The sequence below is a fragment of the Oreochromis aureus genome, linkage group 2, assembly GCF_013358895.1.
Source record: "Oreochromis aureus strain Israel breed Guangdong linkage group 2, ZZ_aureus, whole genome shotgun sequence".
Classification (NCBI taxonomy): domain Eukaryota; kingdom Metazoa; phylum Chordata; class Actinopteri; order Cichliformes; family Cichlidae; genus Oreochromis; species Oreochromis aureus.
Window position 1 is genome coordinate 36,180,046 of NC_052943.1, and position 18,248 is coordinate 36,198,293.

Below are 18,248 nucleotides of genomic sequence, written 5' to 3' on the forward strand. Positions count from 1 at the left end.
AAACACATACCAAATATTTCCAGCCAAGGTTTGTTTCAATCTTCAGCATGTTTTTCCTGCCATTGTCTTGAAACTGTTTCATCTGTCCTTTCATTTGATGCTGTTTACAAAACAAAACAGCAATATTGTAAAGGGAAAAGGAAAATGAATTTAATGGAAAAAAAGAAAAAGATTATGACCTGAAATCTCACCATTTCCTGAGAGTCACAGGTCCTTTGAGTATCCTTATGGTTTCTGCTCAAATTCAGTGTCTGAAAAGGGCAGGAACAAAACAAACCTTTTAATCATAAAGAGAGAGTTCTGACACTGACGTTCACACATCGCCATTGCACATGTAAACGAAGAAACCACCGCCACACCAGTGACATGGGTGGGGCAGAGTGTCTTCGGTAAAATGAGCCTTAAACGCGCCATACCTGGTGTATGTCTGCTTGCAGCCTGCTTCAATACACCGAAAGAAACAACGTGGCTCATTCCGATGCAGTTTACAATGAAGCACGTAGCCCCTTGATGACTGAACTACCTTACCACAGAAATTACAGGTTAACATAACTCCATGTACTTTGGTAATTCCTCCCTAGCGAATTAAGCACGCCAAACACAGAAACTAATCCAGAGCAATGCTTCCTGGCGACAGTAATGCTAACTCAACTCACAAATGCTAACTAAATTCACAACCTCACTCATAAAAAACGAACTGCTAAAATTATCTATAAACGCTGGGCTGGTGGATTTTTATAACAGAGATAACTTGAAGTTGCATGTACTCACCTCACCTCGAACTAATTGTAAGCTGCCAGGATGTCTACAAATTCGAAGATGCTGTGGTCCAAGCAGCAATAAATGGCGCTAATATACGAGTTCAAAACTGTGTCCGTTAGCTAAGCCAACTTGAGTCTCCTGCATGAAAAAAAGAGCGGTTGGCACACAGCTCAGCAGCGCCCCGCGCTATTGGTCATTTTCAGGTGACGTCATCCCGCAATGTAATGTCGCTCTTTGTTTCTTTAGGAGGTTCGAATTTGATCAGAAGTCACGTCTGCAGACCGCTGCAGCCACGTCTTGCCTTGCTTCCCTTTTTTGGTGAAATGGTTCGCTCATACTGCACAATGTTGCTACCAGAATTTTTTTTTCTCTGCAATTCGAACGTAAAACGCCTGTACACAGTTTACCAGCAGTTTAGCTACCAATCAACAGCGATCACACAAACTCAAAATTTAAGGCGGACCCACTTAAGGTGGTCTGATAATATGGCGTGAAACACAACAACATAAAGTTGTTTTAAAATAATAATTAAAAAAGATTATTGAAATCAATTTTATTCACAACCATAAACTTTATTTTTAACATCTTCTTTTGCTGTTGATTTTTTTTATCAGAAGGTTAACAATGATATACTGCAGGCCTAACTTTTAATCTGTATATCAGTATCTGAATTTTAAAATAAAAAAAAATACTATCAATTTTATTGTCTTTCACTGCTGATATTTGCTTTTTTTGTTTTTTTTTTAAATGGTATTTACTGGTTGTATTATTACGGTGGACCCTATTGTTTAACATCTTGCTTCTGTAAAAATGAATGTTTTTGTTTGCTTAAAAATCTACAGCTTTATACTGTGAATTCCAATGTGCACAACCCGAAAAGATGTAGTTTTACTCAAATAATACCGTAAAATCTAAGTTTTTCAGACATTTTCAACATTACAATATTTAATTGTAAAATGTATGCATATTTATTTGTTTTCACAGACAGTATTTATAATTTCAACATTTTATCACAGTAAAAAACAAAGTTTTATCCAGTCTCACAATTAACGGTTATTCAATCTATTTAATACAGTAAAAGGAAGTTTTTGGTTTTACACTCCATTACCGTTGGAATTTGACGGTGTTTTGCTGTATATTTTACTGACTTTTTTTACAGTGTATGCAAACTTGAAAAATGACGTACCTCATTTAGTTCGTTTTATGGGTTGTTTATTTTTGTCTGAGATACATCATTTCATTGTATTTTTCTAACTACTTGTCCATGTTTGCTGCTTTTAACAGGACATACTGAGACAGCAAATGATGCATAGACTCCTCTCTAAACTGGAAGCTGCTTTAAACCAACAACCACTAAATCTGGATTATTTGGAGTTCTTGATTCGTCATGAGCTTGTTCTGTTTGAATCTTTCTCTCAGCAAATAGGCGGTCTGTCAGAGATTACAGAGGCTCTCAAAACATTCATCATCTGGTTCAGTGTGAAATTAACATCAGCTCTGTGGCCATTATTGAACTGGAAACAGAAGTTGGTCACAGTCCTGGCCACCCCAAAATCGTACTAGAGAGAGAAAAACTGAAGAACTTGTTGGACACTCAGCTGCATTGCTAAATGTCTTGGTGTTTCAAGAAGAACAATCTACAGGAGGATGTCAGAATTTGACTTGTCTGTGAGAGGAACATACAGCACAATGAATGACCAAGAGCTGGACAACATCATATCGGCTATCAAAAATCGGATGACAAATGCTGGCTATCGAATGGTTCAAGGACATTTGGTTTCTATGGGTCTCCGTGTTCAGTGGTGGAGAATGATGGCCTCCATGCATCGAGTTGATGCTGTAGGGATCTTCATACAGGTCACAGAACTAAGCTGTGTTGTGTGAAGAAGCTACTCGGTGCGAGGACCTCTCTCCCTGGTCCACATAGACACAAATCACAAGCTAATAAGGTAAAATACCCACTTATATAGCTCTAACACAAGTTGGGCAGAAAGATGCACGTTATACTTTAAATCTGCTTTAATCAACCTTATCTGATAGGTCTTTCAGTGTATTTATAATATTTTAAAAAGCACTTGATAGAGTAATATTAAGTAAAAGGATTACAGGATGTGTAACAAAACCAGTAATATTGTTAATTGTAAATTTTCTTGAGCAATTATTTACACTTTGTATATCGATATTTTCCATGATAACAAGCCTATCAACACATAATGTGGTAAGTGCTCCAGAAAATTCATGACAAGAGAACTAAAATATTTAGTCTCATTGAACTTATCCACTTTCACATATAGTTGGTATTATTTTCAGCACACCTGACAAGTGTCCAGTTTAAATCAGTGTGCATACTGAAAAATTTATTTTCAATGTCTTACATGTTCTGCAAATCAAGCCTTAGTGAGATTGTTTTCCCTCTGAAACAGGTACAATGTTGTGATCTTTGGTGGAGTGGATGGCTACTCAAGGAAGGTAAAATTTTAACTGTTATGTAGAATATTTGGTAGTTTTGAAATGAGAGCTTTATTAGGTTATTTTTTCATGAACATCAGTTATTCAGCAAGCCAACATAGTGGACGATTTGCATTTTTTTTTTTTTTAAATTTATAATCAGTTCTTTACAAAAAAGGTTCAATTAAAGGGCCATTTTTATTTTTTGATAAGTACTACCAATATTGATGTATAGACTACTCAAGCTTTGAATTATGGCTATGGCTCTTACGGTCTCCAATCAGCTCACTAGCATTCCGGAACCACTGTCCAAAATGTTGCTAAATCCAGCTAAACTCTATTAAACCCCAATTTGCGGATAATATCTTTAATTATTTTATTTTAAAATATATTATTTTTTAAGACTATCGTTGGTGTAGTATAATGTAGTTGCATCATACAACCATCATACACCAGAGTAGTACGACTTTGGCGTGATGTCTGGATTGCAGTCACTAGCAAGTAATCTAAGTAAGAAGAACATGAAAACAAAGGCATTCTTTTTAAATTGTTGTATTTAATGGAAAAAACGCTTACACAAAATCACATTACTCCCAAAAGTACCTATTCTGAGTCACACGGTCGTGACCTGTACATACAAATCTTGCTACAGGTGTCAAACCAACAGTGACACTTAACATGGACGTGAAAATCAACGCTCTGTTAAGTTCTCAAATACTGGATTTCTTTGCTAAAACATTCAGATTACAAGTAGACAAGCAAACAAAGCACTTTTTACACACTTCACACTTATTATCTATCAACATGGGACCCTACACAAAGTTTTGAAGTCTTTTCATGAAACAGCTACGAACATCTTAACAGCTAATGTTTAGAAACATTTTTGCTCATTTAGTTTCCAAATTACAAGACAACAATGTGTTAAACTCTGTGGAATCCACCACCATATCTAACTGCTGCACTCATTATGGTTTTAAACTCTGTGTAAGTGTCCAGATGCTGCACTGGAAAAGTCACAGTACAAAAGTCACAGTGCTTGCGCTCACAACTGGGTAACAAATTGAGTGATCTCCCAGCCGCTCCTTACATTCGTGGTCAAACTTGCATGTTATTTTGAAATGTCTCTTTTCATCAGGAAGGATGGGAACATGGGACTGTCCGGTCATCCACTGGAGCACATGCTGGACAGCAAGAGACTCTGATTTTTCACCACCTGCACCGCCTTTGTTTCCATCTGTGATGTTTGAAAATGTTTCTGAAGTCTTTTCTAAATAAAAAGCAATCTGGATTACAATGTTTTAAATTAACAACTAAAAATACTTCCTAGTGCCCTGCATGTTAAAGCAAAAATATTTAACAGATGCATACGGTATATATACAATACTATAGGTATATACAGCTAATACTATATAGTACCTGATACTTCAATCTCCTGCAAGAAATCTTGCAAAAAAATTTATGATCTTCCTCTAACCCTCTTTTCACTGAAATGTGGTTGGCAGCTCATCATAATGAAATCAGCGTCTGGCTGTAAATAAGGAAATAAAGTAGATTATATTATAGATATATTGTTCATTCAAAACTAATAAATAAATACAGGATAACTACAGTACAGATAAGTGGACTGTCTTCGGATCAGAATGAAGCTGCTATGTTAATACTTACTTTGAGGATTTTCCCAGTAACAAACAAACTGTGGCAAGCTTCAGGATTTACAGCCATCAGGTTCACAAGACCATACAGTTCCATGCCCTTTTTGAGCTCCTGTAGCATTGGAATCAGTCTTGTTGTGCAGTGTAAGACAATAGCACTTAAAAAAACAAACAAACAAAAAAAACAAACATGAAAAACTAGTTGGGGATGGGGGGATGGGTTAATGATCTCTCTGACTTTTTCTCCCTTACCGTATCATGCTTTCCTTACTATCCATCTCTATCTGGTTTGTGTATCCACAGCTGACAATTTCATCAGCCCACAACATCAGAGACTGTATGTCTGCTGCATCTTCAACCTGGAAATGTATAATGTGAAAGAGGAAATACAGAAGGTTAAAAGTGTTTAAAAACACCATACTCATAATATATCATGTGCCAGAGCTAAACCAGGTGCTCACTTTGCTGATGAGCAGGGAAGATTCCACATCTGCAACATCCTCCTTAGACAGACAGCTGAAATCAACCTCTCCTGAGCAGAGGACATTGTAGCACCATTCTTTGAAAAAGGCAGGAGATGGGCCTCCTTGGGCGAGGCTGACTGCAATTATTTCACCAACAGTTCTGTGTAGACAAATGATTATAATTCATTTTCAGGTAACATTTACAAAAATATCGGATGCGTATTAAATGTAATACACAAAGCTCGTATGTAACCAACCTGAAGTTTTCATTATCAAGATCGGTCAGAGAATACTTGGGGTTTTTGCCCTTGTTCTCAGGCCCTTCAAAGAATCTGCTTTCAATACCTGAAATCATGTCTTTCATACAAAAAATATCCGCATTTTTAAGTTATCCATTATTTATTGACACTAGGACAAAACAGGTAATAGGCAACTCACCACTCAAAAACTCTTTCCTAAGTGCTCCTGTATCCACGCCTGCCTCTCCAATGGGAACCACCCTAAGAACACTGGTGGGAGATGCAGCTTTTTTTCTCTGCCACTGGTCAGCCTCCACCTGGAACTCACATAGCAGCAATAACACAGGACACAAACTATGCCACCCTCTGGTGTGGCAGACAAAAAACACAGTGCAAAAATATCCATAACACTGAATCATAACAGCTCAGAATAGTGGCATAAAAATAACGCCATAATAAAGTGACACCTTTCATCAGTGGCACCACTAGCTCTAGTTTCATAGAGCACACATCCAAACAATATATGTCAGCCATCCATTATCATCTTGGTTCACAATCCCACACACACTGACGTTGGCTGGTCATTTCTATGTGAAAATTCTTCTCTATACTCCAGTTTCCCCCCAGTCAACGAAATGTGCATGTTAAGTTAACTAATGATTGAAAATTGGTCATTTATGAGTCAGATACAGAGGTAGATAAAGTACTTGACATGTATATGGTAAAACAGGGATGTCAAATTTCTTTTACATCACGGGCCACACATAACCCACTTTGATCAAATGTAGGCTGGACCCATCAAACTTCTCTTTCTGTCAGTGTGTAGAAAAGTAAGTGGACATTTAATCAGTGAGATATCTTGATATATGAAAAAGAAGTACATTTTCAACAGTGTCTTGTTTTTCTCTGCATAACAAAAAAATCCATCTATAGTGTATGCAATCCATTAGCATGACTATATGGGCTTAAATATTTAATTTTTACAATTTCATTATAGTATGTATGGCCATTGGGAAGGTCTTTATCAGGCCAATAAACTTTAACACTTATGAAAATACAATTATGTCTAGCATTTATGCCCAAAGTCATCATTTACTGGTGTTTCTACTAATTCCTTTCTTAGGAATTGGCCGGGTCAATTTTGACCCTTGGGCACTATTTTTGTCACCCCTTGCATATGTGAAACTGTCATTAAAATGTGAATTCATATATATCTAGTGAGGCAGCAAACAGACAACAGATGCTCAATCATTTGGGATGGATTCAGAGTACAGCTGCTTCTCCTCCACAGTTGCACTGGTATATTCAATTTAGTCTTATTTATATAGCGCCAAATCACAACAACAGTCGCCTCAAGGTGCTTTATATTGTAAGGTAGACCCTACAATAATACATACAGAGAAAAACCCAACAATCATATGACCCCCTATGAGCAAGCACTTTGGCGACAGTGGGAAGGAAAAACTCCCTTTTAACAGGAAGAAACCTCCGGCAGAACCAGGCTCAGGGAGGGGCGGGGCCATCTGCTGTGAGAGAAGGAAAACAGGATAAAGACATGCTGTGGAAGAGAGACAGAGATTAATAACAAGTATGATTCAGTGCAGAGAGGTCTATTAACACATAGTGAGTGAAGAAGAAACACCCAGTGCATCATGGGAGTCCCCCAGCAGCCTACACCTATTGCAGCATAACTAAGGGAGGATCCAGGGTCAGCTGATCCAGCCCTAACTATATGCTTTAGCAACAGTTAGGCCAAGCCAATTTATAGTTATATCAATTGGCTTGTTTTGCACTTTGCACACTGTGCTGCTACTCATCTTGGCCAGGACATCCTGGTAAAAGAGATTTTCTGATATCAATGGATATATATTTCCTGGTTAAATAAAGATTAACAACATTGCAAAGACCCTTGCAAGTTACATAGACATCCAAGGCGAAGCAAGTTGGCTTAGGAACATCTGCATGTCGCCCAAAAGAATGAGAGCAGGCATCATGGAAAGGCAGGTCTAAACACTTCATAGACTGCTGACTCCATGGCTCAATCCTGGATAATGGGTTAGAAAATGGATTGAGAGACTAACTAATTTCATTAGCTGTCTTGATGCATACTCAATCATCCATCCATCAATCCTAAAAGGTTGATTCTGTTCCTCTGGACGTAAAGTTTTTCAGGCACTCATCCAGGTGACTTCTTCAGTCTCAGCTGACTGCAGGTTCCCAACCTTATAAACAGTACATCTGCATAATGACTGAAACTAGCACCACTGGACTCTGAAGTTAGTTCCTTGATCATTAGTTTTTAGCCCACTATCCAACAGCTAGATAAAAATATTAATGTCATGACTTCATATCCTTCACCCGAGAGGAACAAACAAAAAGGCAGGTGAAAAAAGGGAAAAAAAACGGCATTCCCATCTATCTGAAAAACATTCTGTGTCTCCCCTGTAGATACTGGAATGGCTGCTTTAGCAAAATCATCTCAGCATCAATCCCAACATCCTGATGGATGTTCATCACAGCAAGTTAATTTCGTTCTTTATGAGGCCTTATATGACTAAAATATGATTTCAATTTGTTTATGATTACAAACAGTTGAAGCAGCATAGATGTGTCAAATGTCACTATTAGCAGTCTTTGACTCCATTCAGAGTTTATGTAAACAGAACTAACTTATCTGTTTTCAGTCCACTGCTCTGGACTTAAATGATCTGATTCAGAAGGGAATCATGCCAAGAACATAACCCACCACCCACAGGAGATGTCATAGAGGTGCAATGTGTGTTGGGTGACGGTCAGGTTTAGAGGCCCTGGCGGTCCCCAGCCATCAAGGCTGGCTTTCAGGACATGGAACATTGCCTTTCTGGTCAGGAAGAAGCCTGCAACAGTCCATGAGGTTGAGAGATACCAGCTAGATATACTTGGGACCACCTCAACACTAGGGATGGGTACCGGGTTCTGACATAAACGGTAGTAACCAGACCAAAAAGCAGCGCACATTTCGGTGCTTTATTTTCCTGAGATGTCGTACACTTTGGATTCGCGCCAATCGTTTTACCTTTCCAAGGATAGTAGGCGGGCCCAGGTACGTACGTTCTTTTAGAGCAGAGCTACAGATTAAAAATGCCCAAGACGAAGCATCAAAAGTCTGACTGTACTTCACAGCAAAAGATGCAAACTCAGCAGCCTGCAACAAGTGTCATGGCTGGCTGGCTGTTTCAGTTTGGAGTTCCCCTTGGTGATAGGCCTGAAAGTGACTCTGACAAACCTTCAGGCAACTCAGGAGGGTGAAGCAGTGATTTCATACCTGCTGAAATGGAGAGTCCTCTTCATACCCTGAGGTTAATTATGTAGTTCCACAGGGTTCAGTGCCAGGACCAATTCTCTTCAGAATATACATGCTTCCCTTAGGCAGTATCATTCACTGCTATGCAGATGATAACCAAATTTATCTATCCATGAAGCCAGATAACACATAATTCAGGAAGTCCTAAAAACTTCCTGGAAAGCCTCTATTTGATCGAAAATGCTGCAGCAAGAGTACTGACAGGGACTAGAAAGAGAGAACAGATTTCTTCTATATTGGCTTAATCCAGATTCCTTCTTGCATACAAGGTCATGAATATTCAAGCTCCATCTCATCTTAAAGAACTTCTAATAACATATCACCCCAAAAAGTGATTTAAAAGTAATATTAAAAGTAGTATGGGAGGCCGAGCCTTCAGCTTTCAACCCAACTGGGTGACAGGGGCTGTGTCCCAGTCCAGCGACTGCACGCTCCGGAGTACGCGCTGTTCGTGTACTACGTACGGCGCGTACTAGGAAGTACGAGAAGTGCGGAAGTGAGAGGCTTGTGAAATTGGACGGTCTGGCCTTTGTCGCGCTGTTCAGGTTGCCTAGCAACCATGATACTAACCGCGAGAAAGGTTTTATACAGCACTGTTTGACAAAAATGAAGGAGAAAAAATGTTTTTTTGTTCGTTCATTTTTTTATGACATCACTTTGATTAGTTGAGTATCTGAGGCTGAGACCACAGGACTGTAAAATATGACTGTTGGGATTCATTTCTGTACTGAACAGTCATTTTAAGATTAGCTAGTAAATAACAATTAGCTCATGTTATTCATGAGTCTAAAGTCATCTCACTGTGGTAATGTTAGTATAATATGGCCAATATTATAGTATTGTCAGATTATTATGATATATATATATAAAAAAACACCCAGCATGCCCCTGCGGGCGGTTTATCCTTCAAGCTCGGGTCCTCTACCAGAGGCCTGGGAGCTTGAGGGTCCTGCGCAGTATCTTAGCTGTTCCCAGGACTGTGCTCTTCTGGACAGACATCTCCGATGTTGTTCCCGGGATCTGCTGGAGCCACTCGCCTAGCTTGGGAGTCACCGCACCTAGTGCTCCGATTACACGGGACCACCGTTACCTTCACCCTCCACATCCTCTCGAGCTCTTCTCTGAGCCCTTGGTATTTCTCCAGCTTCTCGTGTTCCTTCTTCCTGATACTGCTGTCATTCGGAACCGCTACATCGATCACTACAGCCGTCTTCTTCTGTTTGTCTACTACCACTATATCCGGTTGGTTAGCCACCACCATTTTGTCCGTCTGCATCTGGAAGTCCCACAGGATCTTAGCTCGGTCATTCTCCATCACCCTTGGGGGCGTCTCCCATTTTGACCTTGGGACTTCCAGGTTATACTCGGCACAGATGTTCCTGTACACTATGCCGGCCACTTGGTTATGGCGTTCCATGTATGCCTTGCCTGCTAGCATCTTGCACCCTGCTGTTATGTGCTGGATTGTCTCTGGGGCATCTTTACACAGCCTGCACCTGGGGTCTTGCCTGGTGTGATAGAGCTTGTTCTTGTGCTGCCATGATTAGTGCCTCTGTGCTGTCTTTCAGTCCAGCTTTGTCCAGCCACTGGTAGGATTTCTGGATATCAGCCACCTCCTCTATCTGCCGGTGGTACATACCGTGCAGGGGCCTGTCCTTCCATGATGGTTCCTCGCCTTTCTCCTCTTTCTTGGGTTTCTGCTGCCTGAGGTATTCACTGAGCACGCTGTCAGTTGGGGCCATCTTCGTGATGTATTCGTGGATGTTTCTTGTCTCATCCTGGACTGTGGTGCTGACACTCACCAGTCCCCGGCCCCCTTCCTTCCGCTTAGCGTACAGCCTCAGTGTGCTGGACTTGGGGTGAAACCCTCCATGCATGGTAAGGAGCTTTCTTGTCTTTATGTCAGTGGCTTCTATCTCCTCCTTTGGCCAGCCTATTACCCCAGCAGGGTACCTGATCATGGGCAGGGCGAGGTGTTGATACCCGGATCTTGTTCTTACCGCTCAGCTGACTCCTCAGGACTTGCCTGACCCTCTGCAGGTACTTGGTGGTTGCAGCTTTCCTAGCGGCCTCTTCATGGTTCCCATTCGCCATGGGATCCCCAGGTACTTGTAACTGTCCTCTATATCTGCAATGTTGCCTTCTGGTAGTTCAATCCCCTCAGTTCTGACTACCTTCCCTCTCTTTGTTACCATCCGACTACACTTCTCCAGTCCGAACGACATTCCAATGTCATTGCTGTATATCCTGGTAGTGTGTATCAGTGAATCGATGTCTCGTTCACTCTTGGCATACAGCTTGATGTCATCCATGTACAGGAGGTGGCTGACAACCGCTCCGTTCCGTAGTCGGTATCCGTAGCCAGTATCCGTAGCCAGTCTTGTCAATGATCTCACTGAGGGGGTTCAGGCCTATGCAGAACAGCAGTGGGGACAGAGCATCGCCTTGGTAGATCCTGCACTTGATGGTGACTTGTGCTATGGGCTTGGAGTTGGCCTCTAGTGTTGTACGCCACATCCCCATTGAGTTCCTGATGAAGGCTCTTAGGGTCCTGTTGATCTTGTACAGTTCTAGGCATTCCAGTATCCAGCTGTGGGGCATAGAGTCATAGGCCTTCTTGTAATCAATCCAGGCTGTGCACAGGTTGGTCAGTCTGGTCTTGCAGTCTCGGCTGACTGTTCTGTCTACCAGTAGCTGGTGTTTTGCGCCTCTGGTATTCTTGCCAATCCCTTTCTGTGCCCCGCACATGTATTGACCCATGTGCCTGTTCATCTTAGCCGATATGATGCCTGACAGGAGCTTCCATGTAGTACTGAGGCAGGTTATTGGTCGGTAGTTGGATGGGACCGGTCCCTTCTTGGGGTCCTTGGGGATCAGGACCGTCCGACCTTCGGTTAGCCATTCCGGGTGTCTCTCGTTAACTAGCAGCTGGTTCATTTGTGCTGCCAGACGCTCGTGGAGTGCAGTCAGCTTCTTCAGCCAGTAGGCGTGAACCATGTCGAGCCCTGATGCTGTCCAACTCTTCATACTGGAGACCCTTTCTTGGATGTCTGCCACTGTGATGTTTACCGGACCCTGTTCAGGGAGGTCGCTATGGTCTGCCCTCAGATCCACTAGCCACTGAGCATTGCCGTTATGGGTTGCGTCCTTCTCCCATATGCTCTTCCAGTATTGCTCCGTCTCCAGCCTTGGTGGTGCTGTTCTGCTATTGTTCCTCAGGACCCCGAAGTGCTTTACATATCCAGTCATTCACCCATTCACTCACACATTCACACACTGGTGATGGCAAGCTACGTTGTAGCCACAGCTGCCCTGGGGCGCACTGACAGAGGCGAGGCTGCCGGACACTGGCGCCACTGGGCCCTCTGACCACCACCAGTAGGCAACAGGTGAAGTGTCTTGCCCAAGGACACAACAACCGAGACTGTCCGAGCCGGGGCTCGAACCGGCAACCTTCCGATTACAAGGCGAACTCCCAACTCTTGAGCCACGATCGCCCAACTGCTTTAAGTCATACAGAATAGATATCAGAGCCTTAAACAGGCTGACTTCTGCTAAATGGGTCAAACTGGGCAGAAAGTCTACAAACACATAACATCCTTATAGAATATGATGTAACACTATAGATCAACTTACCTCAGAATATATAAAGCATATAAACAATTACAGCAATTACAGAAGGCCCTGAGTACTTTCTCCCACACTGAAAACACTGGGATGATAACATTATTTGAACATTACCTAATAAGACTGATTCAGGACAGACAATTAGTTATTTCAAACTTTTCTAGCAGTCCTTCACAAACAGGGAACAGTCTGTCTATTCTCTCCATCTGTCAGCTGCTGCTGGCTCTTCCTCCTCCTCTTTCTCACACACTGCTGAGTTTGTCCTGGTGGATCATCAGGGGTGCAAAGCCTCACAGATGATGTGCAGCAGTGGGTCCCTCAGTCTGTCCTCACTCTGGACACTTGCAGTTGTCACACATGGAAATCAAATGTGGAGGATTATACGGGGTTGTCTGAGTATTGGGGTTTCTCTGTATTATCGTGGGGTCTTTAGCTTACAATATTAAGTACCTTGAGGTTGTTGTTGTGATTTGTTGTTATATAAATAGAACTGAATTGAATTTAAAGGTGTCCGGGTGTTCTGATTCCCCATGTTAAACACGTGCACATGAAAAGTAAAGCAGCAGATCACAGGTTGAAACCAGCATCTCCTCAGTCAAGTGCTGTGAAAATTCTGTTGGGACTGAGCACATAGCTCGATTCACTGTGGCCTAATCAAGTGGTATCTGACCACCAATCCCCTTATGCTGCTTGACTGGATCACATTGCTCTAAGGCTGGGTTGTAATTGTTGGGAGGGACTCCAGTGAGATTTGGAAAGAAGACTAAGCCAGTGGGTCGGCTTTAGTTTCGCTCTGTTCTGTTTTAAAACCCATCTCCTCCACATGTAAATGCATGCGTCCATTGGTAACACAGAGAGGAATGATTCGTATGTTGCTGACTTGATCAGTGCTGCTATGAAAAGTGAGAATAGGATTTAAATCAATCCAAAACAATCTATCGCTCACTCTGTGAATTTGAGTGCCACATCTTTGTGGCAGTGTCCAATTACCTTTGTGTTTGGTACGAAGCCCGGCCCTGCTTCTTCAATAAACTCTTTCCAACACAAATGAGGCGTTACCCTGAAGAGCTCAAATGCATGGCTTAAACCTATTGCACCAAAACAACAATCACACTCTTTTCATATCATGTGAAATAAGAGCATTTCCAATTTGAGAGCCAAAAGGAAGGCACCCTGAATCATACAAGATGTAAAGATATGACCCAGACCTAAGTGAATGGTGGGATCAACAGAAAGAGGTGTGTATGGTTTCTTGCATCCTGATGTTAGGCTCAACCAGTCAGGCAATAAGTCAATTTTATTCATACAGCACAATTTAAAGCAACAGAAGCTGACCCAAAGTGTTTTCCAGATCTCCAAAAACCCAGTCTCAAAACACAAAAGTCCTACAAACAAACATGATGAAAATTAATACCAAGCAAAAATCAAAATAAAGAAAATGTAAAAAAAAAAAAAAAAAAAAAAAAAAAAAATTGAAGTATTTATAGAATAATGTAGTAACACTTTAATAAAATGATCAAGAATAAAAATAAATACCACATAAAATCTAGAGAAACACTTACCATGTGGCGCCTCGGACTTGAATAAAATCATTTGAAAACATTTAGGTCTTTACAGCTGGTTTCAAAAGATAAACACAGTTAAAGGTTGTTTTGCGATGACCGTCTGTTCAGAGCCTGGGGTCAATAATACCAAAGGCCCAATCACCTTATTATTTTAGGCAAGAAGAGGTCAGTGATAGGGGGAATGACCTTAGTGACCTGGAGACAAAATATGCAGCTGAAAGATCTGTGATGCATTGTAGCTACAATCTAAAATCAGTTCACATTTTCACAGGTAGCCAATGCATTTGGGCTAAAACAGGAGTGATGCATTTGCACCTGAGAAAGAGAGGAACTAGGAAATCCTACACATGGATTCCCCAAACCTTTAGCAACAATACTGGCTGTAGTTTAACACTTTTTCTCACTTGCTAAAAGTTGCCCTTGATTGTTAAAAGTCAATGACCTACACATAAAAACACAAAGATTTGGATGTTTAGAGTTTAGATGCATGTTGCTACAGGACAAAGCGTCTTTGAGTTTTGTTATTATTTGGTATCTAGAGTTTCAGATCACGAGACTTGATCCAAGTGTCTCTAACTGGATCGTTGGTGCTGGCTTTTTGGGACTCAGTGTTACCAAGAGAGTTCAGGAACTATGAGGGTGCACAGAACACAAATGGGCCCAGAGTCAGATTTCATAAAAACCCACAAATACTCAGGCATTAACCATTTTTTAAACACATTATACTTGGATAGTGGCGTTGGTTGGATCCTGGTGAGGTTTTTAACATGTTCAAAGAACAAAGCACCTGGGCTGGAGAGGCTGCTCAAACCAGTGTCTTTGTTTTCATTTGTTAATGGGAAGCAGATACTTATCCCATGTTCTGCAACAGTATACTGAAGAGGCTTATTTGGCTTAAGAAAGCAAGTGTTTCATTGAGACACAATACACTGGCAAGGAACCAGCTGAACAAACCACTGAATAGTAAAGCACACTCTATTCATCATTTCTTTAAACATAGCAAGGCACACTGTACATATTCTCTGGGCTAAAACAGAAAGAGATTAATGCAGACCGAAAGTACAGTAGCGAAGGACTGTGTCTGTATTTGTGTGAGTTATCTCATAGAGCATTCCTTTTCCACTGTCAGTTGTGAATGAGTTAGCATCAGTAAGAAATGGTCCACTTAGTAAAGGCATTTGTCACGGCACTACAGTTTCTGAATAGTTTTGTTAGAGACTAACACACCTCTCTGAGACAGCAGCTGTGTTTCCCTGTGAAGTTAGTCTACATGCTAAAACTAAGCAGCAACCTCTTCATAGAATCACTAAATACAAGTCAACAGCCTCACTAATACTATACTATTCTCAGGTTGTGAGTTCAAGCTGTATGGGCACCAGGAAACTTTTAAAGATAAGAGCAACCTCCTGTCACAAATCCCAACACCAATCTCTTCTCACTAACAGTTTTAGTAAATAGACATTTCCAAGCCATTCACACCATTATCTAAAAGTCAAATGTAGCACATATACTGATTTTTAACAACACTAAAGAGTTCTGCTTGTTCTTATGCCACGTAGTTTGACCATGTTTGAAAGTAAAGTAGTATGGGCTTTGAATAATCACACTTACAGGTAGGTCACAATGAATGTTGGACAAGAGAGTGTTCGACATTTATACAAATGGGGGTCATGCCATACACTCTCATACAGTTTGTCCTTTAACAGAGATATGCTACGTAAAGAACAAGCCAGGATACAGTGACTGAATGGGTCATTTGTCTTCATATTTTAGTACTGCTGCACCTGATCAATGGCTGCATGAACTGGCTGTGCTGGTCTGTGTTAAGAAAGCAGGAGTTAACCAATAAGCCTCTCTGACAGTGGTGACCTTTAAACAGACACACACCTGGAAAGGGAAAAAAACTACTGTGTCTTATTAGCTGTGTTGTAACAATGTGTTTTATTTATCCCACTCTGCTGCATGAGGCTGTGACACCAAGTTTCCTTCAAATAAGCGTAAACTAAATGGTGGTTTGACTGACTCCCTATTCTAGCACACAGAAGGCCTTGCAGTTCATCCACTAGCCCAGCAGATATCCTTACTGCAATAGTCGGATTAGGATTAGGAAAGAGTGAAGCAGAAGAGATTCCTTCTTCCCCATCACACCAAAACAATGGACTATACTGTTATCATAACCTCCGAATGCAGTCAGGTGATGATTGTTTTATATGAGCACAGACATGCTAACATAGAACAAACACTGCTGAAAATCTCCAAACAACATCAAGTTTTTGTGTGCATTAAATCTTATACAGTATAATTTAATTTTATTTATGTATTGCCAAAACACAACAACAGTTGCTTTTTATTAAGGCTACAATATACCAAACCTGAAGTACCACCATTTAAAACGGTCTCTTATATCTAAATCACTTTTCACAGACATCCTTTGAATACACTTAACTCTATACTGTTTGTGGTTTTCTGTGGCAGTCAAGCAAGTCCTGACATTACACCCCAGAACAATGTCTCTGCACACATGGGTAGATGGGCCACCAGGTAGTTTTGTACCTCAAAGGTCACTGGGTCACCGCAGTGCCACGATCCGGCTATGTGCAGGCAGGAGAGGACCCAAATCCAGACTCACAGAGACGGGACTGAAACTCAAAACACAGCTTTATTTGCTGAAAGGAAAATAATAATAAAAAAACAATCCTGGGAATTAATAATACAAAATGACAAAAGACACAAGAAAACTCAAAACACTGGGTCAAATCATTCAGGACTATGACACCTCTTACTTTACTTAGACTTAGGTCCTCCTACGCCGTTTGGTGCATTGGGAGGCAAATCTCCACCAGCGTACTCGATCAGCTGAGGTTGCTTCGGCCTCATACCATGCCCATCCCATAAATCCTCAATGAAAGTCCTCCGCCATGTTGTACGGGGGTGGCCTGGTTTGTGTCTTCCATGATGAGGGTTCCACGTGATGGCGATCTTGGGCAGTCGGTGCGGGAGTTGGCACACGCCCCTCAGTCACAATGTCATGGAGGTGACGTCTGGCAATCTGACAGTGGACTTTTTCGTTGGTGACATGGTCCCGGTAAGAGACCCACAGGATCCGTCTTTGCCAGCGCTGTTGGGCCACATTGAGTCTTTGGTGATTTTGGCTGATTCTTTCCACGTCTCACAAGCGTAAAGTTGAGCAGACGAATCTTCGTCGCCAGATCGATCTTTGGGGTTGACCAGATTGGCCGGAGCAGCTGGAAGACCACACCTGCTTTTGCAATCTGACACACAACGTCATAGTCACCATCCCTGTCGCTTGCAGGGATGCTGCCCAGGTAGGTGAGTTGATTAACCGCCTCCAGTGGTTGCAGTCCTACCATAATGGGGTCCTGTGTCGTCATGACACCTCAGCCTACCAAAACTCTCCTGCACTCCATGTGACAGAAGCCCAGGATGAGGATAGCTGTCATGGCAAGCTAATGTAGGTTTTTCTTTTTCACAGTTTTGCAAATTTCAGTTTGAAGACAAATTCCATCCAGTGTCGGTGTTTCATGACCCAGACAAACCTCTTTGTCTTATTCTGATGTCTGGCTTTCTTGCTGCAACTCGTCCTGTCAAACCTGCAGCTTGAAGTCTTCTCTTCACAGCTGAAACTGAGACTTGCTACGACCACTATTAAGCTGCTTGAAGCTGTTGTCCTGTGAGCCGCCGATCGCACAAGCTGTTAACTCTCAGAAACTTGTCCTCTGGTTCAGTCGTGTCTTTGGGTCTGCAGACCTCTTCCTGTTTGTTTCTGAGCCTTTGATGCTGAAGGAAACTGTGCTCACTGACACCGTGACTTTCTTTGTAATTTCTCTGTGGACAGACCTACATTTATAAGTGTTATGATGGTCTGTCTCTCTTCCATTGTTAATATCCTTTTTCTCAGCATTTTTGTACCAACACTCTACTTTCTGCAGTACAGTACTGTTCAACTGATGCTCACGAGGGTATGGTACCACAGTGTGTTCAACACTGCTTTATGCAGACAGAGGGGGAAGTAATCCAGAAAAGTTGAAACATCTGTAGGAATTAGCACCCGCTTTCAAGGCTTGATTGTTAAATTGTTAACCCATTTTTTGTTCCCTGAAAAAGGCCTTTTTGTATAATTCTGAAAT

At 41.6% G+C, this 18,248-nt stretch overlaps 1 protein-coding gene across 1 annotated transcript; it reads right to left on the minus strand.

The window, feature by feature from the left end:
- Window positions 1-4,223: 4,223 nt before the first annotated feature.
- LOC120441353 (G2/M phase-specific E3 ubiquitin-protein ligase-like) lies at window positions 4,224-17,492 on the minus strand. Its single transcript, XM_039615957.1, has 7 exons — window positions 17,274-17,492; window positions 5,765-5,882; window positions 5,584-5,683; window positions 5,324-5,486; window positions 5,115-5,221; window positions 4,876-5,020; window positions 4,224-4,379 (listed from the first exon to the last, which is right to left on the minus strand). The coding sequence occupies exons 1-7, from the start codon at window positions 17,490-17,492 to the stop codon at window positions 4,224-4,226; spliced, it is 1,008 nt and encodes a 335-aa protein (XP_039471891.1).
- Window positions 17,493-18,248: the final 756 nt, after the last annotated feature.

Excerpts from the sequence above, each read along its gene's own strand:
- LOC120441353 (XM_039615957.1), bottom strand. The coding sequence starts at position 17,492 with ATGACGACACAGGACCCCATTATGGTAGGACTGCAACCACTGGAGGCG. Across the intron at positions 5,684-5,764 it reads TAGGAAAGAGTTTTTGAGTG|ACATGATTTCAGGTATTGAA; the intron begins GTGAGTTGCCTA and ends TTTGTATGAAAG. Across the intron at positions 5,021-5,114 it reads AGTAAGGAAAGCATGATACG|TGCTATTGTCTTACACTGCA; the intron begins GTAAGGGAGAAA and ends TGTTTTTTTAAG.